General features: G+C 39.9%; 1 protein-coding gene across 1 annotated transcript; it reads left to right on the forward strand.

Moving 5' to 3' along the window:
* Nucleotides 1-718: 718 nt before the first annotated feature.
* ext2 (exostosin glycosyltransferase 2) lies at nucleotides 719-19078 on the forward strand (the record flags this gene model as incomplete). The annotated part of the gene is made up of 14 exons (XM_079216400.1): nucleotides 719-1033; nucleotides 1139-1362; nucleotides 1838-1927; nucleotides 3043-3159; nucleotides 3432-3627; nucleotides 4912-5051; nucleotides 5135-5228; nucleotides 10075-10206; nucleotides 13418-13607; nucleotides 15284-15450; nucleotides 16092-16235; nucleotides 16706-16834; nucleotides 17545-17627; nucleotides 18170-19078. 14 exons carry the CDS (start codon nucleotides 719-721, stop codon nucleotides 18306-18308), a joined length of 2160 nt encoding a protein of 719 aa, XP_079072526.1. The 3' UTR covers nucleotides 18309-19078.
* Nucleotides 19079-22357: the final 3279 nt, after the last annotated feature.

Consider the following 22357-nt stretch of genomic DNA (forward strand, 5'->3'; position numbering starts at 1 on the left):
GAAAGAAGCGAAGAAGAATGACTTCCTAATTCCACCGAAAGGTCCCCGTCGCGCTCCCGTTAACGTTAGCTCTGTGTTTACAAATGCAGCCTGTTTTCTAACCATGAACATGAATTAAGACCGACGGTTCAAGCCCCGTTCTGTTTGGCGCCTCGGTGAGTTAATCGCGTGTCGATAACTGTTGAATTGTGCTGTTCTGCGGTGGTTTTATCACGTTTAGTTACTTCAGTTGACGCGAGTGAGTCAACTTAGCGTGAACGTTTACACAGCTGGTTTGTTTAGCTATCGTTAGCTAGCTTAGCTCCTACGTGAGCTGCGATGAGCCAAGTCAACTTCCTTCATTCACTCTCATCGCTGCTGCAATTAAGTTACTGAGCTCCTCAATGTGTTGGATTATTCCCTCGCGTTATGGCTGATATGTAGTCTTCCTGTCATCTGCAAACATACGAGTATTGTATCGTTACATTAAGCTAACTAGCTAGTCGTGACGCTGACAGCAAAGACATTGCAATCAGAGTAATTTAAACCAATGTTCATTGTGAATGAGTAATGTGAGCTAACTTATACGAGATTTGGGCGTACCCGTGGTCGTAACGTTGTACATCACTCTCTGAAGTAACGATGACGTTACCTTTTCTTCCCATGGTAACATTAGGTGCACAGAGAGACTTCATGGTGTACAGGAGCTGGCATTGATCTTTTGGTCTGTCTGTCAGCCATGTATGCCTCAGGGAAATACAGCTCGCGGGGCCCTGCTCTCATCCCGCGGATGAAAACCAAGCACCGCATATATTACATCACACTCTTCTCTGTGGTGCTGCTTGGCCTCATCGCCACCGGGATGTTTCAGTTCTGGCCCCACTCCATCGAGTCCGCATCGGACTGGACTCTTGATAAACGCAGTGTTCACGAGGCACCTCTGGTCCGCCTCCCTGTCTCCAGTCCGATTCCTGAGAGGGGGGATCTCAGTTGTCGCATGCACACCTGTTTTGACGTGTACAGATGTGGCTACAATCCTAAAAACAGAATCAAGGTAACTGTCTCTCAAAACAACCCTTAAGTAAGCATATTGTTTCTGTATTTTGAAGTGTTTCCTTGTTGAAATGATACCCCATTTTTTAAAATGTTTCTTTTGTAGGTGTACATCTACCCTCTGCAGAAGTTTGTGGATGAATTGGGGGTTCCCATCAGCAGCACTGGACTGTCTCGAGAGTACAATGACCTGCTCAGTGCCATCTCTGACAGTGACTTTTACACTGACGACGTCACCAGGGCCTGTCTTTTCATCCCATCTGCTGATGTGCTGAACCAGAACTCCCTGCGTATCAGAGAGACTGCCCAGGCTCTGGCAATGCTACCCAGGTAAAAGTTTACACTAGAAAATAATTATTGTCTTGCTCCAATTCAACTGTGCAGTAGAATTTCTCTCATTTGCCCTTTGCTAGCCCTTTTTTATGTACAGCTCACTCTCAAATTATTTGAATATCTGTGTTGTTGTCATTGATGTTCCATCTCAAATGTAGCATTTTAATTCCTTAAAGATGTATCTATGGTCACTTAACAATGTATATGAGTGTGACAGAAACTTTAAGTTTTTTTATGGGAAATTTCTATCTAAAGTGATGTTTAAAAGTTTCTCTTTTCTGGCCAACATTCCAAAATATAGAATGTTTTTAATAAACAAGGCAATGAAATAGAAAAAGCAAGTCATTACAAAAGAAAAAGTAAATTCAAGTGACCGTTTGATAATTGCTTAAAACACCAATTCAATTTTCTTTTCAAATAATCTGTTAATTAATGTATTCCTCCAGCACTAATATTGTGTACGTTTTGGTAGATGGGACAAAGGGATGAATCACCTACTTTTCAACATGTTACCCGGAGGCCCTCCAGACTACAATACTGCTTTGGATGTGCCCAGAGACAGGTAGCTACCTACCGTACATCTTGAAAGCCATCTTAATATTATAGAATGTGTTCATTATAATCGAGATGAAAATATGCTTAACAAAAATCACATATTGGTATTATTGATCTCATATTTAGTTTAAAGCAGCAAACTGGCAACTGGTCTGGCTCCAGGACCCACCATCACCCCTGAATGACAAGCCGCGACCCAAAGGAACATTCTCAACTTCTCAAATTTATTGAATGAAAAGATGGTGCAGTTTGAATCTGAGAGAGTACAGAATATGTATGCCAACACAAAAATAAGTTTAATGATAAACCAAAACGATGCTAGAGAGGGAACTATTCCCCCTTTACACTCAATTAGCTGCATTTTAATTAAAAACCCAAAAGTGCATCTTCAGGACCCACCAGTTGAGAATCACTGGTTTAATTAACCAAAACAGTGTCATCAAACTGATATATTAAAAGTACACCAGAGAGGACGGAAGCATGTTGTCAAGATGAATGTTTTCTGGATTCTTGTCAGCACCTTCCCTCTTGTAGGTAGAAATCAAAAGGATAAATCATTGTTTCCTGGCTAGATTAAATGAATTTTCAAAGTACAATGGATTTTATATATTAACAATTAAGATGTAACATATTCTCAAGAGGCCTCGAAGAAATGTTTCAAATCTGGCTGTATTTGCCAGCTAAGACCTTATGTGTCTCAAGATTTCCTGTAGGCTATAGTGATGGTTGAGGATGGAAGAGGTTGAGTTTTTGAAACATCCTAGAGGCAATGAACACCATCTTTAGCTGTAAGGAATTTCCTTGGCTCATTCAGCTGGAGTCAATTTAACATGGAGCCTCATCAGAACCAGGTGTGTGACTGACAGTGTGTTTCCACTTTATATTCACCTTGCCTGAGAATAGAACAGAATCCAAAGTACCTTTCAACACCAAGTGGAATATATTAAGCAAAGCACTGAGCCCTTCTTGTCTCACATTAGCATTGTTGGTAGCAAAAGTTTTCATTGGAAGCAATTTAATGAATGCATGAGTTTGTGTTGTAAATGATGTTCATGCAGGTCATGTCTTTTGAAATCCCCGAAGTGTTGAAACATTGTTACAATCCAGGGCCATTTATTTCAGAGCGCTGCTGGCTGGAGGCGGTTTCTCTACATGGACCTACAGACAAGGTTATGATGTCAGCATTCCAGTTTACAGCCCCCTCTCTGCGGATGTTGAGCTGCCTGAGAGACAACCAGGGTGAGCACATCTTACACATTATTATCTTGTTAGTGTATCACATCATGACCAGATTACAGTCACTTTACTTAAGTTATCCATCAACAACTTTTCTACACAAAGTGTGCCATGGGAACGTAATGATCTGTGATATTTATAATAGATATCTAAATCAAATATCGTAATTGTGGTTTATCAATACTCTTTCGGCTAGTCTTGATCGAGGAGTCATTTAAAGTTGACAATATACAGTAGGATAACCAGCTGCATATCTCCTGTCTACATTACCTCAGGCCACGGCGCTACTTCATTCTGTCTTCTCAAACTGCTATCCACCGAGAGTACCGTGCTGAACTGGAGCGCTTGAAGGAAGAAAATGGAGAAGCGCTGCTCCTCCTGGACAAGTGTAGCAACCTCTCTCAGGGTGCCGCCTCTGCACGAAAACGCTGCTGCAAGGGGCAGGTGTACGACTACCCGCAGATCCTGCAGGTGGGACACACGACTGCATTACAACCGTGTCATACAGGGTCAAGATTAGGGCTGCAACTAACGATTATTTTAATAATTGATTAATCGTTTTATTTTTTATTAATCGATGAATCAGATTAAAAAAACTAAAAATGAAAAAAGCATTAATTTCCAACCCTTTATTCAAAAACAGAACTGACAGTGCAAAACATCTTCAGAAAGCACAAACAGGTTGCTACTTGAACATCCCTGAGCTGTTAATTAAAAAAAATAAATTAAAATGGACTAACACTAAAAACATACACATGTATGCTTTACATCTGCCAAATGTGAGCCATTTTTACTGTAATTGATCTCCTTGGAGCAGAGGCTGTGTTTAGCATACTCTGCTTTATCATTATGTATGAAACACTGGAACAGTGGGAAGCTGCACTGCTCCTCTCACGTCTGTTTTGACCTCCAGCTACAGCTCCACTTCATCTCAGCCCTGCATCAAGCTGCGCTGCATATAGAGCGTCCTCTTCCTTAAACTATTTCCTTCTGGGTCTCTTATAAAAAAAAAAAACCTGCAGCCAGATCCGCCGGTGTGCCGGTTTAACGTTAACGAGTGACAGCGTGAACTGAACCAGACCGGGGGGTGACGGCATGTTTCATCACGTTACGTTTTTTTACAAGCAAGACTGAACTGTAACAGAACATAAAGTAACTTTAACGACAATACACAACCCAAACACGTTAGCTAACGTGATAGCAAGCTGACTAGCTTTCATCAAAAACAAGTTTGAGGGAAATGAAGACGCTGTCGACATGTTAACGCTGATTGGCCAAGACTCGACACATCAAAGATATTCTATTTTGCAAAGATCATGACCTCAGCTTTTCTCCTCGTCTCACTCTGCTCTTTTTTTTTTTTTTCAACAACATATTGACTGGCGTAATAATCGCGCGACACAACGAATCGATCATGAAATTCGTTGCCAATTCTTTTGATAATCGATTTTTATTCGTTGTTGCAGCTCTAGTCAAGATACACTGTAGTTGTTTAAAATACACAACTTTCCTAAATTTGATGGCAAAAAAAAAGTCAGCCACCAACAACTAGTGCTCGTTATAGACATAATCAATGCTGTATGAATTACAACCCAGGAACTCAAACTAATGCAGTTAAAGTTTCTGAAAATGTTCCTTCGCTCTAGAACACATCTCCAACTGTGAACATGAGTCGATAGAGCCTGGTTTTAGTTTGTATGTCCAATAGAAAATCACATGTCCCATTAAGAATTTGCTCCCAATGTGTCTCCACAGGAGTCTTCATTCTGCGTGGTTTTGCGGGGTGCGCGTTTGGGACAGGCTGCCCTCAGTGATGTGCTGCAAGCTGGCTGTGTCCCCGTCATCCTTGCTGACTCCTACATTCTGCCATTTTCTGAAGTACTCGACTGGAAAAGGTAAGTCACCGAACAGTTGAAAAAACTAATTTGACAGTCTGCCATTTTTGGTTCACAAATTGAATGTTTCTGTTTCTGCACAGGGCATCTGTGGTTATTCCAGAGGAGAAGCTGTCGGAGATGTACACCATCCTAAAGAGTGTGCCTCATAGACAAGTCGAAGAGATGCAAAGACAGGTAATGTGGGGAAGAGAAAATGTCTCTTAGGCAAACGTTGAGGTTAGAAGTGTTGCCACTAGGGTTAGATCACTTGCATGTCATGTGTGAGATGTGCCAGTACCTTTTACCAACCAAGCAAGTCAGTGGAAGCCAAAACAAATTTTATGTGATGTGCAAAAGACAGAAATGTGGATACCACCCTTACTTTTGGTAATTTCCTTCTTTGCGCAGTCTAGATTTTAAACCGCTTTCAGAAGACTCAACTATGTTGATTTTTATCTTTAGTGAAATGCATTGAAGACGGCTCACGTCCTTGTCTCATTTGATATCTGCATTGAGCCACAATAAACAAAAGTGAGAGCAGCTTTGAGAGAAGTGTAGCTGTTCAGCTGTTCCTCATTTCCTTGTATCAACTCTAGTCCATTTGTCCAGACGAGCTCAGGGTTGGATTACACCAAAAGGGTTCACTCTGCTAACTTGGTAGCACTGGTCTGATATAGTCCTCCAGTACTTCTGTGGCTGCTCCGATGCTCTGCAAATGGATTGAATTGGTTTCTCCACAGAAGTCATTTTTCTATTAATTTAGTGAAATTAATGGTATACCACAATATAGGATTTTTCTCTGATGTAGTTTCTCTGAGTATTGAAAAAAGAATAATCATACGATTCTTTTGTACCTACAGTAAACAATGGTGGAAGATTATGGGAACAAAATGGTGATCTAAACAGCGTCTTCTAGGAAAAAAAATCAAGTTGTTACAAAATCAAGTTGCCTGCATCCTACTTGTTTGGCTTAATTGAATACTTCATGTTGAAGTTTTTCTCAACTTTAAGATCCTAAAGCACACTGCAGGAACAGAAATGTATTTCTGAATGGAAATTATATCAAATTTTTCTTAGACATTAGTACAGGCCACCTCATCAAGGATGTATGTTCTGTAGTTTATGTTGTTAAGCTGATGCATTTCACTAGTTTTGCCAACAGAGGGCTCAGCAGCCTTTGCTTTCATGATGTGTTTGCCTGTGTTCCCATGTGGTATGACTTTTGTGATTACAAATGTAAAACTAGGAATAATCTACCTGTAATTGCTGAAAGGAAAACCCATATAATGAACAACTCATATCATCATTTATTTGTAAGATTTTCCTAAAAATTATAGTTACTCCTTTTAACTTACCTATAATATCAACAAAAAACTGCTGCTCTGAAGAAATTGTATTAGGAAAGTCTCAAGTGTGTTTTTAATTCACTATATTGATATGTAAGGAGTGCAGTTTTAGTTCATCCTGCAGGAACAGGACAAACTGTGATAAAGCACAGTTGAACTTCCATCCGTAGTCAGGAGAACTAATTTTCAAATTTGAAGATGATGTAATACATCCATTTTGGTCACATTTTAGAAGGCCACATACTAAACAGCTGTCTATGTGGTCATATCCTCAAAATAGGACACATACAATACAGACCTTTATTTAAATAGTTTAATTGGTTATTTCATTAGCATACTGTATATAAGATGGGTTCAACGTTTTAGTATCCTCCCAGCAATCCACCATGCAGAACAGTACACTGGCTGCAGCTGATTTATAGAACATGTCAAGACGGTCTACTCTCCTCTCCTTTACAGTAAATGCCATCTGCTTTTCTTCAGTCCAGTCTTCTTTTTCCATTAATCCCCTCCGACAGAACTGAACTGCCAGCCACGATGATGATGGGTGTCAGTTGCTTTTTGATCACTCAAAAATATAATAACATTTTCTTAATTGAGGGTTGCATATTTGATATCCTTGAGCGACCAACTTGGGGCCTCCACCTGATTCATATCCTCTTTTCTTACCTTCACAAATGCAGACTTGCCAGAACTTCATTGTCCAAAGTTATGAGATCTAAAGTGTAAATAGTCACATGGGGTAACTCTTTGTTGCACTGCAGAATGTTTAGAGCCACACAAACTAATTCAGTGTTGGAAGAAATTCTCTTTTCTCTTAAACTTTCCCTTTTACTTAAATTAAAGTAGTAATAAGTGCACAAAAGCTCAGTTACAATTAAAAGTTCATTCAAAATTACTACTTGATTAAAAGCACACTTGTACTTACAGCTGAGCGAGCCGTCCCAACAGACGGTGTTATCTGGAAGCATAGCATCCAGCCACCGGTTCTCCCGCATGTTAACACTGTTCGAAATGCTCCTGATCTTGTATTACGGACCTTTAAAGTACCAAAAGTACTCATCATGCAGAAAAATCCATTTTAAGAATGATAACTATATTATTGTATTATAATTATTGACACAATATGTAAGCATCACCAATTCTGCAGCTGGTAATACTTGAGCTATAGTTCTACTTTACTGCCAGTTAATTTATCTATAATAATACATAATTCATTAGTTGATTGTTGTGCAATATTAGTTATATTTTTGTATTAACCAGAATCTGCAAAAAGTAACAAGTGAAGTAAAAATAACATTTTGCTCTGAGATGTAGTGTAGTATAAGTAGCAGAATTTTGTACAAGTGCCTAAAGATTGCACTTTATTGCAATTAGTTTAAGTATTACAGTTAAGTACTTGAGTAATTTGACTTACTACATTCCACCATGTCATTGAGGTAGTCAACATGCGTCTAACTAGCACCAAGGCTATAATTCCACATGACTCCTGCTGCTGAAGCTGTGGTCTTCAATCGTGGTCCTCTAGACCCAAAGTCCTGCTAGTTTATATTTTATCCCTTTTTGATAAGTACTGATTTACACCTGGGAGACGAGGTTATTATTGTGAACTCACTTGTCTGTGTATGTGAGTATAGAGATGTTTTGATCACAGTTAAAAGGAAAGTGCTAATAAATCTTGAGAACAACAATATTCCCAGTGAGCAACTTGCCGGAGTTAAGACAGACCTGGTTTCACTGCTATTTTTGATTAAGTCAAAAACACTAATGATTACCTGGTTCTGTCCACAGCTCACCAATTCAGGTCTAAAGGTTGAATCATCTGTCAGGCACTTGACAACTTCCTCTGAGTTAAACAAAGTGATGCAGACTACTGTAATATTAATTGTTTTTGATCATCTCTTTGACCTTATATTTTAATGATTTTGGAGTGGTACTCGTTCCACTAGGAGGAAATGAGAAGATAATTTGTGTTTTAAACAAGCGTTACATCGGACCTCTATTTTGTTTGGCTTGCAGAGGAATATGTGTTGGACATGACTCTTGGAATTGTTAGCATTGTTTCTCAATATTTGTAGCAGCTTTATAATTACAGTTTGCATTACACATACCGGTAATTTCCTTTTTATTGGTGAAATACATTTTGATTGGTTAGTCAGAGTTGTTATATTTGCTGCTACACATCTTTATTCGTCAGTAGATCAAACGGAAACAAAATGTAGACTCGAAGCTGGGTGCTGGCAATGGAAGAGTAGAAGGATTCTCTTCCTCTCGTAGAAAACTGTCTCTTCCATGCTCATAAATATTCCTGCAGGCGCTGAGAGAGGGTGGAAGGTGGTGCTATGGGCCTTTGGGCCAGCACATTTTGCTTTCTGCCTCCCCCCAGTCAGAAAAGAAACTTTCATCACTGGTTGATTTACGGGCCGTTGGGATTCTCCCCTGAGATTAGAAAGTCTTTTTGGATTCTCCTTACCCCCTCTATGAAAATATATGCTGTTTTTGTGTTGTTGTTCGACCCCAGTTCTTTTACTTAGACATGGGAGACGTAGACAACGGTCACATGTTCATGTGCCTCTACGGGTGGTCTTTGTTTGCGGCACACATAAGCCAATAATGCAGTACATGCTGTTTCATTGCAATAGGAAGAGATATAAATCTAGCTCAGTGCTTTACACACACACACACACACACACACACACACACGCACACACTCTTAAATATTCACATCCTCTCCTCCAGAACTGTGGGTCAATGAGTAGCTGGTGGGGTGGAGTCGGGTCAGTGTAACACGGTGCCTCCTGGCAGGGGACAGTGTTGTTTGAAGCGTCATTAACTCTTATAGGGTTCTCTTTCCTCCGAACTGTCCCTTGAAGTTTCTAACTAGAATAGGAGCCTGCAGGGGGCACGGGGGCAAGACACATACGTCATGGTCAGTAGCACGACTAAGTGGATCAGTCCATTGTAACTTTCATGTTTTATGGTATAAAAAGTGAAAGAATTCATGAACCCTATGGAATTGTCATTGATTTAGAATTTCTTCTTCTTTGCATCTCAACCCTAACACATATAAACAAATTCAATATACAGGTATTTTTTTTCATCTTATTAGTCCTATAAAATTATGAAGTGAACCTTGAATGAGGACGGGTGGAGTTGAGTATTCCAGCAGCCAATGTGATATCATTAAGCTATGGGTTAAGAGTTCAGTTATCATTAAAGTCTGCTTTTCACATCAGAGATCTGCTGAAACAAAATGGGCACAGTCCAAATAGTTTTTAGAGAGCTTCAGAGGAAGAGTTGTTGAAGGTCAGGAAGCTGAAGAGGGCCACAAAGTTGTCTTTAAAGACTTTGACTAGGGGAAAATCTGGATTTTACAGCTATGACTTCTTCTGACATGTAGTGACGGTACTCCACAGCATAAACTGAGTGACTGAAAAACTGTTATATAAGCGTTAACAACATATCAACAGTTCCATGAAAAACTAAAAAAAAGTTAGAATGTAGGATTTTATTAAATAAGTGTTTAGACATGTTGCACCTGTATGCAACATGTTTTAAAAGTGAAAAGATTGTCACTTTGATGAAAAAAACACATGTCATTTTTTTAAATCAATGCAATTATATAATTCTGCCTCTCTTTGAAGGTTAAGGCAGAAAGATACATTTTGTTAAATGTCTGTCTCATCTGTCCACAGGCACGCTGGTTCTGGGAGGCCTACTTCAGCTCCATGAAGGCTATTGGTTTGACAACGCTCCAGATCATCAATGATCGCATCTACCCCTATGCTGCACGGACTTATGAGCAGTGGAACAATCCACCCGTGGTGGTATGTAACTGCGGAGACCTGATGTTCATGTGCTTTTTTTCAAGTATTTGTAACTGTAAACCATTGAGCAAGACTATTCTTGCTCAGACTATATATCCTGACCTTCCATTGTTGTCTTTCAGAAGTCTCTTCTATTGAGTTATATCTCTTCCAACGTACCACTATATCATCTACACAATCTGTGTGCTCTACTATACTGTTGTATTCCGAGAAGACGTTTTATTGCAGAAATCTGAATAAAACCCATCCAGGATGGCGCTTTGACCATGCGGATGCTCACAGTGCCACAAAAGCTTCCCCACTCTCCTGTGCCTTGTAAATCGAAGCCTCTGTGGAAGAGTGACAGAAGATGCCTTCAGTCTTTCTGAAGCGCCACACATGCTGCTCTTCACAGTTTGGTATACACCCAGCTAGCTCTGAGGCTGCCAGGTTGTGTCAGCAGTTCTGCTCGAGGAGGATGCCTCCATTGTGGTAAAAAATAAGTTCCTGTATGTCTGAGTCATGTGTTTGTAGAGAGTATGCTGGATGTGAAGAATGGTGTGTGTGTGTGTGTGTGTGTGTGTGTGTGTGTGTGTGTGTGTGTGTGTGTGTGTGTGTGTGTGTGTGTGTTTAGCATCTCTGTGGTTGTGGGAGTTTGTGGCTGCAGACAGCTTGGCTGGGCGATCATCTCTCAGGAGTTGTTAATCAGTACGGTCTGATCTAGAGTCTCTTCCATCCACAGTCTGTGGGGTAGAGGCGGGTCCATGTGAGCATGTGTGTGCATGGATAATAGCGTCTTTGCATCTGTCAAATGTCTACAAGTATCTTAGTATAAGTAGATCCACTAAATTGCTAATTTTAGATGGCAGTCCCAATCATGTTGCGTTGGAGTAAACAAGCAGTGCTCTGAGGGGTGTTGTTTGATGTTTGTCATTCAGGAGTAATAGATTTACAGTCAAGCGGACCACGGTTGTCTATTTTTCTCTGAGAAGATAATTAGCAGTCTTTGTTTGTTTGTAGGTTGTTAATCAGCAGTTACACCTGACATTGCCCACTTAAGTCAAAGTGTCCAATCCATCAGTACCACTCGGGTCTCAAGGTTTCTTCAGACCCAGAGGAGGTTAATTGTGTCGGGGTACAGACCTTTGGCCATTCTAGCCTGAGATAGGAGATGAAGTGTTTTCTCGATGGATTCAGTGAATGGATGGTGAGAAGAACTTGCGCAGAGCACTAAATAAATCAGGCAGACATTTCCCCCCCTCTCCTCCTGTAGTCTTTAGGCTGGTAATTGAAAGCACATTTCCCAGGATTGCTAGTGCCTTTGGAGGGGTGGGGTTCAAAATAAAGGACAGGCTGCTTTTTGTTTTGGAGTTGTAGGTAGTGGGCATACTTGTTAGGTGTCTACAGTACATGAATCGAAGCATCACAGAGTTAAAAAGGAATGTTTTTTGGTGATTGGCTCCTGGGCATGTGAAAGTCTTATTTGATCACAATCTTAGATTTTAAAAGTGTTGAATCTCTTCTGCTGCACATTCGTTTTTAACACTAGAAAGTGTTGACTTTCAACTTTATTTTGAGGGTGTTTACATTCTAATACTGATTAACCATGTACTATAAAGTGTATTATGCTATGTTCGCACTAAGGAGGACAAAGCAACAGGCTACAAGTAGTTTTCAATGGACGTCGGTGACATGAAGCTGCAAACTAACACTTGCTGCTGCGTGATGGACGTGATGTGCTACCAATCAAAGTCACATGTATATGTTTCACCATTTCCACTGTTCACCCACTATAGATGGGAATACTTTAAATACCCTGAAAACTGAAACTCAGCAGTTTTAACCTCAGTAATTTTCTTTTGAAAACCAGTTGGCTGAAATAGAGCCAAGATAATACAAAAACCACATCTCTGTCCTAATACTGATGGTGATGATACTGTATCTTGGGTTGCAACTTTGATTGCACTGTTGAGTTTCAAATCAAAAGGTTAGATATAATCTACCAGTACTATACTTCTGGATCTGTGTACATAAGTAATACTTATGTGTGACTGTGGTAACGTCTAATGTAAAAATGTATTTGGTTTCAGTGGGAGTGTTTCTACGGATAGATGGATAGGACAGATAGATAAAGGCAATTTGAATACTTTGTAGATCTTAATTTTATCTTGCTCATAATCTGCATCCCCCTAACATAACAAGGAACCACTTAAGCAGTTCAAATAACCAAATAAAATTCCTATTTTCTTCTCTTTTTGTGTCAAAGTATAAAAAACACATTTCACTCCCTCAGATCTGTTTGTGACATAATGAGCTGCGGCTTTCTTTTCATCTAATCTATTCAGTTTGACAAATTACTTAAGTGGTCTCTAACCTCTTTATTCTGTTTAAATGCATCTGTACTGGGTATAAGTGTTAGTTTAATTATTTCCCCGCCTGCTTGTTTGACAATGTGAGAATGGCCACAAGGAAGTTTCCACTTGCCAGTAAAGTGATGTTTTATTGGTGATGGAGTCACTGATGAAGGCAGTGGCTGTGTCTCTGTTGACAGACTTGTGTTGATGCTTTGGAAGGAGCCACATAATCACCTTGGCCCAGAAGAGAAACAGGGTTTATATGTACTTCAAGAAGCCCACAGAGTTACTGTGTTAGATATGCTCTCATTGCTCCTCTCAGATTGTCACTGTAACCAGGGTGGAACATTTGTATAGCCTTTGATGAAGTTTATCAAGCGTGAACCCTGGTGCTCCTATATTTGCTAGTGTTTGAGTAGCACATGCTTGTAAATGAGAGATCCAGTTTGTCTTTTTATTTAGCTTGAGGAAACATTATTTTGTAAACAAAAACGTTATTGTTTGCACACTAAACTCTAAATTTCTAACATTTTGAAGTTTAGTATTTAGTACACATGCCATCAGACAAACCACCTGTGGCTTCCTTACTTGGCGTTCTGACTGCGAGCTTTTGGCATTCTGTGCTCGGCCTCTGTTAACTACTGACATACATTATTGGATGAGTTTTGCTCCATAATAAAAACCACAATCTGGAAATTACTGCATGTGACCTCACCGTCCAGTGAAGCACTATTATGGTGCATAAAATCATGGAAATTATGACAGACGGGGTTAACACAGGGGACGTGAGGCAAGCTCTGCAGTAGCTTTCCACAGAAATGAAAATGGATGAAAGAAAAAAGATGTTTGTGTTTTTCTTTGTTTCCTATCTTGTGTAGAAGTGGTCCAGTGTGAACAGCCCTCTGTTCTTGCCACTTATCCCACCAAGAGCACCTGGGTTCACTGCAGTGGTGCTGACCTACGATCGCATTGAGAGTCTCTTCCGAGTCATCACAGAAATCTCTAAAGTGCCTAGCTTGGCTAAACTGCTGGTGGTGTGGAATAACCAGAACAAGAGTCCTCCTGAGGGTGAGTGTAACACATTATCATCAAAAATAAGAAAGTTCATGAAGCTTTCCAAAATATATGGTTGTGAATATACACTAAGTTTAGGTGTCTGTCTTTCGTTTCTGTTCATCATCAGTTGTAGTCCATCATTGATGTGTCATAGTAAGCTCTTATTAGTTGTTATTTATTACACCTTGTGCTCAGATGATTTGCCTTAATATGGCAATTAAGGCAATCGTGCATTTCCCCATTGATTGCTTAACTCAGACGAAGACTGTTCTAGACCTGGAATTAAATCGGCCCTGCTGCTGTAAGAGTTAGCAAATGTAATGAAGTAATGAGACGACTTTGAAGTGCTCTCTCGTGGCTGTGAGTTGCCGTTTCATTAGAGGCATCGGAGGCGCCTGGCTGGAGCTTTGTGACCTATTAGAATTAACTGGAGGCCATTGACGGGTCAGGCTCATGGGGCTCAGTCCAATATGAAGGCCGAGTTCCCCATTCGCACCATGCCTTGATCTGGTGTGTCTACAGGCTCCTAAGGTCCTTTTGTTGTTTCTTAAAGAAAAGGCTGTAAAGGTTTTTTTTATTTTTTACACAGTATAGCATTATTGCCTTTTCTGTTTGCAAGAAAATGGAATTTAGTTTAGTTGCTTCTTGAATACAGTTGGAGAAGTCACAGAAGAATTAACTGTATCTGCATTTTGACCCATGCCGAGATAGTTTTAAAATTCACATAATAGCCTATAGTACCCTCATTCCTGCCGTCTCTTTCCAACTTAAGAAATAAAAGAAGAGATGACGGCAACATGGACAGAGTGAAAGAAGCAATTCTGGGCGTTTAACATAGCAGTTTTACCGAGAATAGCTTTTGACAGGAGACCTCAGACGTGGTTAGCAGGACCTGAAGCTCTTCTTATACGCTGCCAGTTCCGAGTTACCCCATTAATGAAGGGACACATTCTGTGTGATCTGTCTTTGCCACAGTCCGTGCCATGGACACTGCCCAAGACGTTTGAAATGCTCCCCTGAAAAAACACTTTGTTGATCTTGAAGAATCGTAGTGTGGTTAGATTTGCACATGCTTGAGGTTAGCTTAGCTATATGAGTCAGTGAAGTTAAACTCCCAGAGTACTGTTTTCCGCTGGCAGCACAGACTTATCTGAAATATCTTTCAGTGGTTAATAATACCATAATTTCTCACCCAACTTTAGACACATTTTTAAAGGCTGAACAACATTTATAAATAGCCATTATACATTTTTTTCCGCCTATTGAAAAATACATTATAGTGTGACATAATGTATATATGTACCTATGTAGGAATATAACTAACAACTGTTTTTAATTAATTAATTTGCTGATTATTTTCTCAATTAGTTGATTGATTGCTAAGTTAATGAAACATCAGAAAATAGTGTGACATGCCCATCACGGTTGCCCAGAGCCCAAAGTGACATCTACGAAAAATGCGTTTTGTCTGCCCAACGGTCCAAAATCCAAAGATGGTAAACTAACTGTCATATATGACAAATATAACGAGCAAATCTTTGCATTGGGAAGCTTGAACCAGCAATGTTTTGCCAATTCCTTTTTTTGCCACTTTAACCGATTAATCGACTGAATTGTTTCAGCTTTTTATCTCTGTGTACAAAACTATAAATGCGGTTGCTATTATTGTATTGTTTTCCTCCGTACAGAGTCACTTTGGCCAAAGATCGGTGTTCCTCTCAAAGTAGTGCGGACGAAAGAGAACAAGCTAAGTAACCGCTTCTTCCCCTACGACGAGATCGAGACAGAAGCTGTGCTAGCGATTGATGATGACATCATCATGCTGACATCTGATGAACTGCAGTTTGGCTACGAGGTGAGAAAAAGACCCTCTTTATAAAAATAAATTAAAAAAATTCCAAAAAATACAAACTTAACCTTGACCATTCTTTCCCTCTTTCCCCTGACGGTATGTATTGCAGGGACCCATTTCAAGTTGATCCCAGAGTTTAAAGTCATTCAAGGGGATTACGGTCTCATTCTGCTCTCATTTGACTGCCTGCTGAACGTGTTTGATGTGTGAGGAATGATGACAGGTCGAGAGCTGATGCTTTCCATGCCCACATACCTGTCGGGCCCCACTTAGCCAGGCACACTCACCTGAATCCATTTAGAAGCCATTTAATAAAATTGTGCTCAGTTTAAGGATAATTACATGGAATTGTAGGCTGGATAGGGGAGCTGTCCGTCTAACCAGATGATCAGACCGGCTGCTGGTGTCAAACCTGAAGAAATTTCAGCCGATCAAATCGGAAAATATCTCAGTTGTGATTATTATTTTTTTTGTTCAGACAAAAACGTTCAGAGATATTTTTAAATGTAAGACTACAATTTGAATTGTTAAACTCTCTTTAAAACACCCCTTAATCATTTATGTTTTAGTGTCAGACATCAGTTATCACCTTTAGGTCAATTCACATGAAACTGGATGACAATCTGTTTCCTGTCCTGCTCCAGGTATGGAGGGAGTTCCCAGACAGGCTGGTGGGCTACCCAGGCCGGCTGCACCTTTGGGACCATGAAATGGGGAAGTGGAAGTATGAATCGGAGTGGACGAACGAGGTCTCCATGGTTCTAACTGGAGCTGCCTTCTACCACAAGGTGACATGGGGGAAAGCCTGAAATCAAAACGTTTTGGCTGCTTGTGCTATGCCTATTTCACACACATCATGGGTGTACTGTATGTTTGAACTTGTGCTTAGTAATGATGCACACAGAACCAATTTTGAAAAGGAAGTGGTCCATTTTATCTGGATATAGAATTTAAAAAAGTACATTTGCAGAAAGGATTTAAGAATTTCCTGCAGACCTCTGTTATAGGTATGTGTAGTATTTCAGGGGAAGAAGATTACAGTGATCGACAAGCAGAGTGTCATAGGTAGAGCAAGGTTATCTCACTCGCTCAAACACCCACTTAAGTTCAAAGCAAATTCTAGTGCGGTGGTTCCTCCTACATACTATTGGGTCACCATGTCAAACAGTGTCTGCATTATTGTACATAATGAATCTGCAGTATATTTATATATGACACCTAGTAATCATTTGTTCTTTTGAATCCGCTTCCATTCCAGTACTTCAACTATTTGTACACGTACAAGATGCCTGGAGACATCAGGAACTGGGTGGACGCTCACATGAACTGTGAAGATATTGCCATGAACTTCCTGGTGGCTAACATCACGGGAAAAGCTCCCATAAAGGTACGTTCATATCTCTGACTGGCCAGTGTGCTTTGAGCTTGCAGGGGAGGCTGAAGCCTAACGGAGCAGACCGACATCTCTGGGTTTGATCAGCTCTCACCCTTCGACTTCTCCGCCACTCCCCCTTCCCATCACACTGACTGTGCCCAGGTGCAGGGGCCCGAGTTAAAGCCCAGCCTTAACCTTCCCTTATCTCGGTGTCACTCACTGGCACTCCCCCTCTGAGTATGTTATCCTAAGCTCACCGGGGCTCACGCACACCCTGCCATCAAATCACAAGCTGCAAACTTCCCTACGCCTGCACCCGCTCTCCCACCATCCCATCATATCTCCCATATATCAGGTTCCTTCAGAAAACACCCACTCTCTCCAACCAACCCCTTCTGTCTTCCTCTCTCTGTCACTTTCTTCTCCACGCACGCACACACACACATTCACAGGTTCAGAGCATTGGGTGCAGGCATGTGTGGGGGGTTTGGATGTGATGGAGGTTAGACAGAGGAAAGCCATACACCATATATCTCTCCAACTCCACTGATGAGATGACTTTTTTTCTACAAGCTGTGCTCAACAAAAGTTATTGTAGGATGTCACAGACTTATTTCATCAGACTGGACGGATTTATTCGCGTCTGTCTTGGCTGCTCAGGTTTAACAAACAGTTGTAGTGAACTGACATTACTGGTGTGACTTTGTTCTGCTTCTGTTTAGGTGACCCCCAGGAAGAAGTTCAAGTGCCCTGAGTGCACTGCCATTGATGGACTGTCCCTGGATCAGACACACATGGTGGAGAGGTACAAAATCATGAATGAAATATATGAAAAAAATATGTATTTATTTATTGTGTGTGTGTGTGTGTGTGTGTACAACTGGAAATATCTTGTTCCTCTGTTTTTGTCTGTAACTAAAGCAGTGTTGCGTGTGTTGCACCTACCACATTACTTTGGTTTTGTGCAGAAGTAGTTATTATAGCTCTTCGTCTTAAGTTTGATCCTTTCTTTGTTTTATTCTGAATATGTAAATACGTATTTAAATCCTATTTAAATTTGGTACACAAAATCTGAGCAAAAACTTAATTTTTAAAATACTGTTTAAAGAAAAGCAATATTTAACAGTGACGTACAGTAAAAAAGAATGTTACGCCTTAATTATTGTTAAATTCTTCCAGTTTCCTGTACAAAATATACACACAAGAACAATGACTGGATATATTTTCTACATGCCAGGAAATATAGATCTAATAAAATAAATACTTATGCAAACATTACTAATCAGAAGCTGCTAAAAAAAAAAGTGTTTTGCTTTTAAATTAAATAAGTTGTGTTTTCGTCCCTAGATCTGAGTGCATCAACAAGTTTGCATCCGTTTTTGGTACGATGCCCCTGAAGGTGGTGGAACACCGCGCGGACCCTGTGCTCTATAAAGACGATTTTCCAGAGAAGCTCAAGAGCTTCCCCAACATCGGCAGCCTCTGACCCGCCTGTAACAGATGTTTGCACCCCGTCACAGCCTAAACTCTGCAACATTTTTCACCAACTTTGTCTTTTATATCAAGACACCAATATTCAGACTAAAGGCGTCCATGCGCCTCTCACCTTTTGATTCAAGTGACTTTCTCTTTGATTTTTAGATTTAATTTGGAAGACAAAATGATGGAGGTCACTGCTATATGGTGATGAGTGTGATGAGAACGATTTGTTTATTTGGCTGAAAGTGAATGATCAAACATTTACCAATATGAATGTTACATGAACTGCTGGAGAGTCAACCTGAGATGATGTTTGATGGACAAGCTGACTGACTGGAGGCTTGTGGTCGCTCACTGTTACTGTTTTGGAGCTGAAAGCATTGGGCTTCAGCTGCTCTGGAATCAGTGTAAATATTTGTATTTTACAGCAGTGCTGTATAATAGTCATAATTTATGTTGCTCCAACCAGGATTTTTTTTCCTTCCTTTAACAGATGACATACATGGACCGGATTTTTATTTTTAGCTGTCCTGTATTAAAAGTAATAAATGTTTAATTTACATGATACATATATATTGTTCAATGACGTATATCTATGTAGATTGTGTCTATTGGTTAATTGAATGTGATAACAAACAGTATACAAACAAAGATAATGTACAGTAAATGTTTCACATACGTTCTGTTTTAATCAGATTGCCCAGCTGGAACCAGAAATATAACATTTACAAATATTAATTAATGGTTTGAAAAGACTGATGCTGAGCTACTGGAACATCTTGCATTGTCATAATATATATATATATATATATATATATATATATATATATATGTGTATATGTGTATATATGTGTATATATATATATATGTGTATATATATATATATGTGTATATATATATATGTGTATATATATATATATGTATGTATATATATATATATATATATATATATATATATATATATATATATATATATATATATATATATATATATATATATATATATATATATATATATATATAATCTATCGCAGTGATAATTGATGCAGCTAATAAGTCATGTCATCATGAGTTATGTGTATGAACACTTCACAAGCATAGGATAAATTATTTGTTTGCCATGCATATGAAGAAATGTACTGTGTATTACTAGACAATTACCAAATCCACACTTTTCAAAACAATTTGTATAAACTGCTTTGTTTTAAATGTTCCATTATTCCTGTTATTGTGTGTGTGTGTGTACATGTTTGTCTTTTATCACTACTTGTCTCTCTCCAGTATTTAATTTAACGTTGAAAGCAATGCAGTCTTTACGATGTTAAACTTTCCCTCTGATGGTTTTATTTGCCTTTTTTATTATTATTTTCACAAGGTCAGTGAAATTGTTTAAAATTATTTGACTGCTTTTGTGAAGTGTGTGTGGATATATGACTTTTTAATACATGATAAGTAAAGGCCACACTAATGTCTCACTGTGTGTGTGTGTGTGTGTGTGTGTGTGTGTGTGTGTGTGTGTGTGTGTGTGTGTGTGTGTGTGAGTGTGAGTGAGAGAGTGAGAGAGAGATTTTTATTCCTTTTTAAGTCTGTCTTTACTCCAATCTGTGACCGTCCGGTGCAAATCTCCCGTGACTCGGCGATGCACTGCTCCACTCCTGCTCGTCACCTGTTGTTAATATACGCGGTCTAATCCACCCTGTTCAATGTCAGCAGTTCAAAAGGGCGCAGTTCGTATTTTTGTCAACTTAAATTAGTGTGATACTCTTGCGGGTTGTGCGATCTCATTTCAGGACTCGTGTCTTTTCAATAAATGTGTGGTGATTTCAGAATGTGACTAAAGGGTGACACAATATTTTGGCAGGGTGCTGCAATGCAATAAGATGCTAAAGATTTATTGTTTTAACAACAGCAGACAACGTATTCACAAGTTGTGGCCGACCAGAGTCTCTAGCTGATGACCTGAAATGTACCTTCTATAGACCATTTTAACAGAAATGCATTGCTTGGCAACAGCTTGGGTTCATGTTTACTTAATGGCTGCGTGTGTCCTTCACATACACCGCAAAAGAGTTATATAAACTGTGACTAGTTTGGAATTTTTACAGTTACAACTGTAAACCGCAGTACTGTGTTTTGCTGTTTTTTTTTTAACCGTGTCAAAGATGTACTACATTTAAATGAAAAATACAAATTCTGAATAGAAGTGCAATAACTTATTGTACTTTAATTACACACACAATGTAACACAAGCATGAGTTAAATCATACACATTTCAAAAGACAGCTTTAAGCCACAAAAACCCAAATTTAAATTCAGAGGAATTACATATCAAGGGGAGAAAAAGCTGTTCAAACATAACTCTGGAAATACAATTGTATCACTGTCTCACAAAATAAAACATAACATCTAATTAGTAACGTTTCCAAGAGTCTTTTAACACTTCAATCCATTTTGCATGCACGGAAAATGTACATGCACACAACAGCACGCATATTTATCACAAATGTACTCCTATACTGATTGCCTGACTTCAGTAGTATTAGAAAATGAGGAAATGGATGATGACTTCCTCACTCAGGGATAGAGTTACGCAGCATACAGGAGGAGATTCCTTTCATTTTATTTTGATGTAATCTTGCATCAACTGTCCTTGTGTGTCTGCAGGTCCTATTGGAGGAAGATCTTACTGGAGATGTTTCAGTCTAAGAATAATGCAGCTTAACACGGAATAGTGAGTATGAGTGAGTATGTATTGTGTAAACCTGAGCTACTCGATGTCTGTGTGCACTGTGCAGAGGAACAGTCTACATTAAACCAACTAGAAGACAGACGGTCCCGTCTGTCCTGACACACAATACTGCTCTCCACAGCCTCCACATGGCTCAGTGTTAATTAAAAAGCCTTCCTGGGTTGACCGTGCGGCTGTGCCTCGGACCCTGCGGATGGGGGCTGCAGCTTTGAGCCAGTGGACATTGTGAAAGTGAGCAGAGGGAGAGGCACAGAGCAATGTGTATGTGTGTATTGAGGAGGGGGGAGAATCTCTGAAAGCAGAGCCATAACAGCTGAGGGGGGAGCATGTGTGAGGCATGTTTGTTTTACATTTACCCCCTGAGCGCAGCTGTGTGCACTGTCCTTTTCCCAGAACACCGGAACACAGCAGACGCCCTCACGGCTCGCCCTCCGTCCAACCCCACAGCTAGAGCACGGGGGGCCCCATGTCCACTTTTGCAAGGAAACCCTCTCAGTTTAAGTCAGAGATATGTACAGGATAGTCAGGATTGTGCATATGCCTTGGAATTAGGTTGCAGAGTAGAACTGGTTGTAATTTGAAGGACTCTCGGGTGACCTGCTCTGATGACATTATAGCCTGCACCCACTTCTCTTGCATGGCCAGTAGGATAGTGAGTGTGGTTCAGTTTAGAGGATTAGCAATGGTTGCTCTGCCTGAGGGTCTACGACAGAACAAGGTATGAGGTTTGCTTGAAAGCCTTTGTTCCGCTTAAATCAGGCCTCACAAACAACATAACCTCTGCTATTTTCTGTCATTCGAGGAAGCGGTTAGAAGAGAAAAAACAAGGTTTAGTTTTATGATATGAGGACATAGATATGATTTGGGCTCAAAGAAATGGATCTCTCTGGCTGCCCCCCTCCTCTTCTCTTTCCACAGAGAGACACAAACAAACAGACGTATTGTTCCAAGCCTAGATTGGAGTAAACAGGGAGTGAAGACTGTAACCAGAGTGGAGACGGGGAACACGATTCCTGATGGAGCTCGAGCCTTTACACCTTACTGGTTTTACTATAACAGGTGATGCTCACATATCATGCCAAATAACTAATGAGATTGGGCTCAAACTTCACACAACATCCTCCTGTTTGCACTGAAACTTTGGAACACTATCTGACATTATATCTATCACTGTGTCTTCTGCTACTCGACAAAATGTTTACCTAACTAACTTTGGGGTTGAGATTAGTCATGCTGCCTTCAAGTTGCCCTAAAGCGCCGTGCACACAGCTCACTGTAGAGCAGCCGACCAGTACACCTATACTGGA

The sequence above is a fragment of the Taurulus bubalis genome, assembly GCF_910589615.1.
Source record: "Taurulus bubalis genome assembly, chromosome: 4".
Lineage (NCBI taxonomy): Eukaryota > Metazoa > Chordata > Actinopteri > Perciformes > Cottidae > Taurulus > Taurulus bubalis.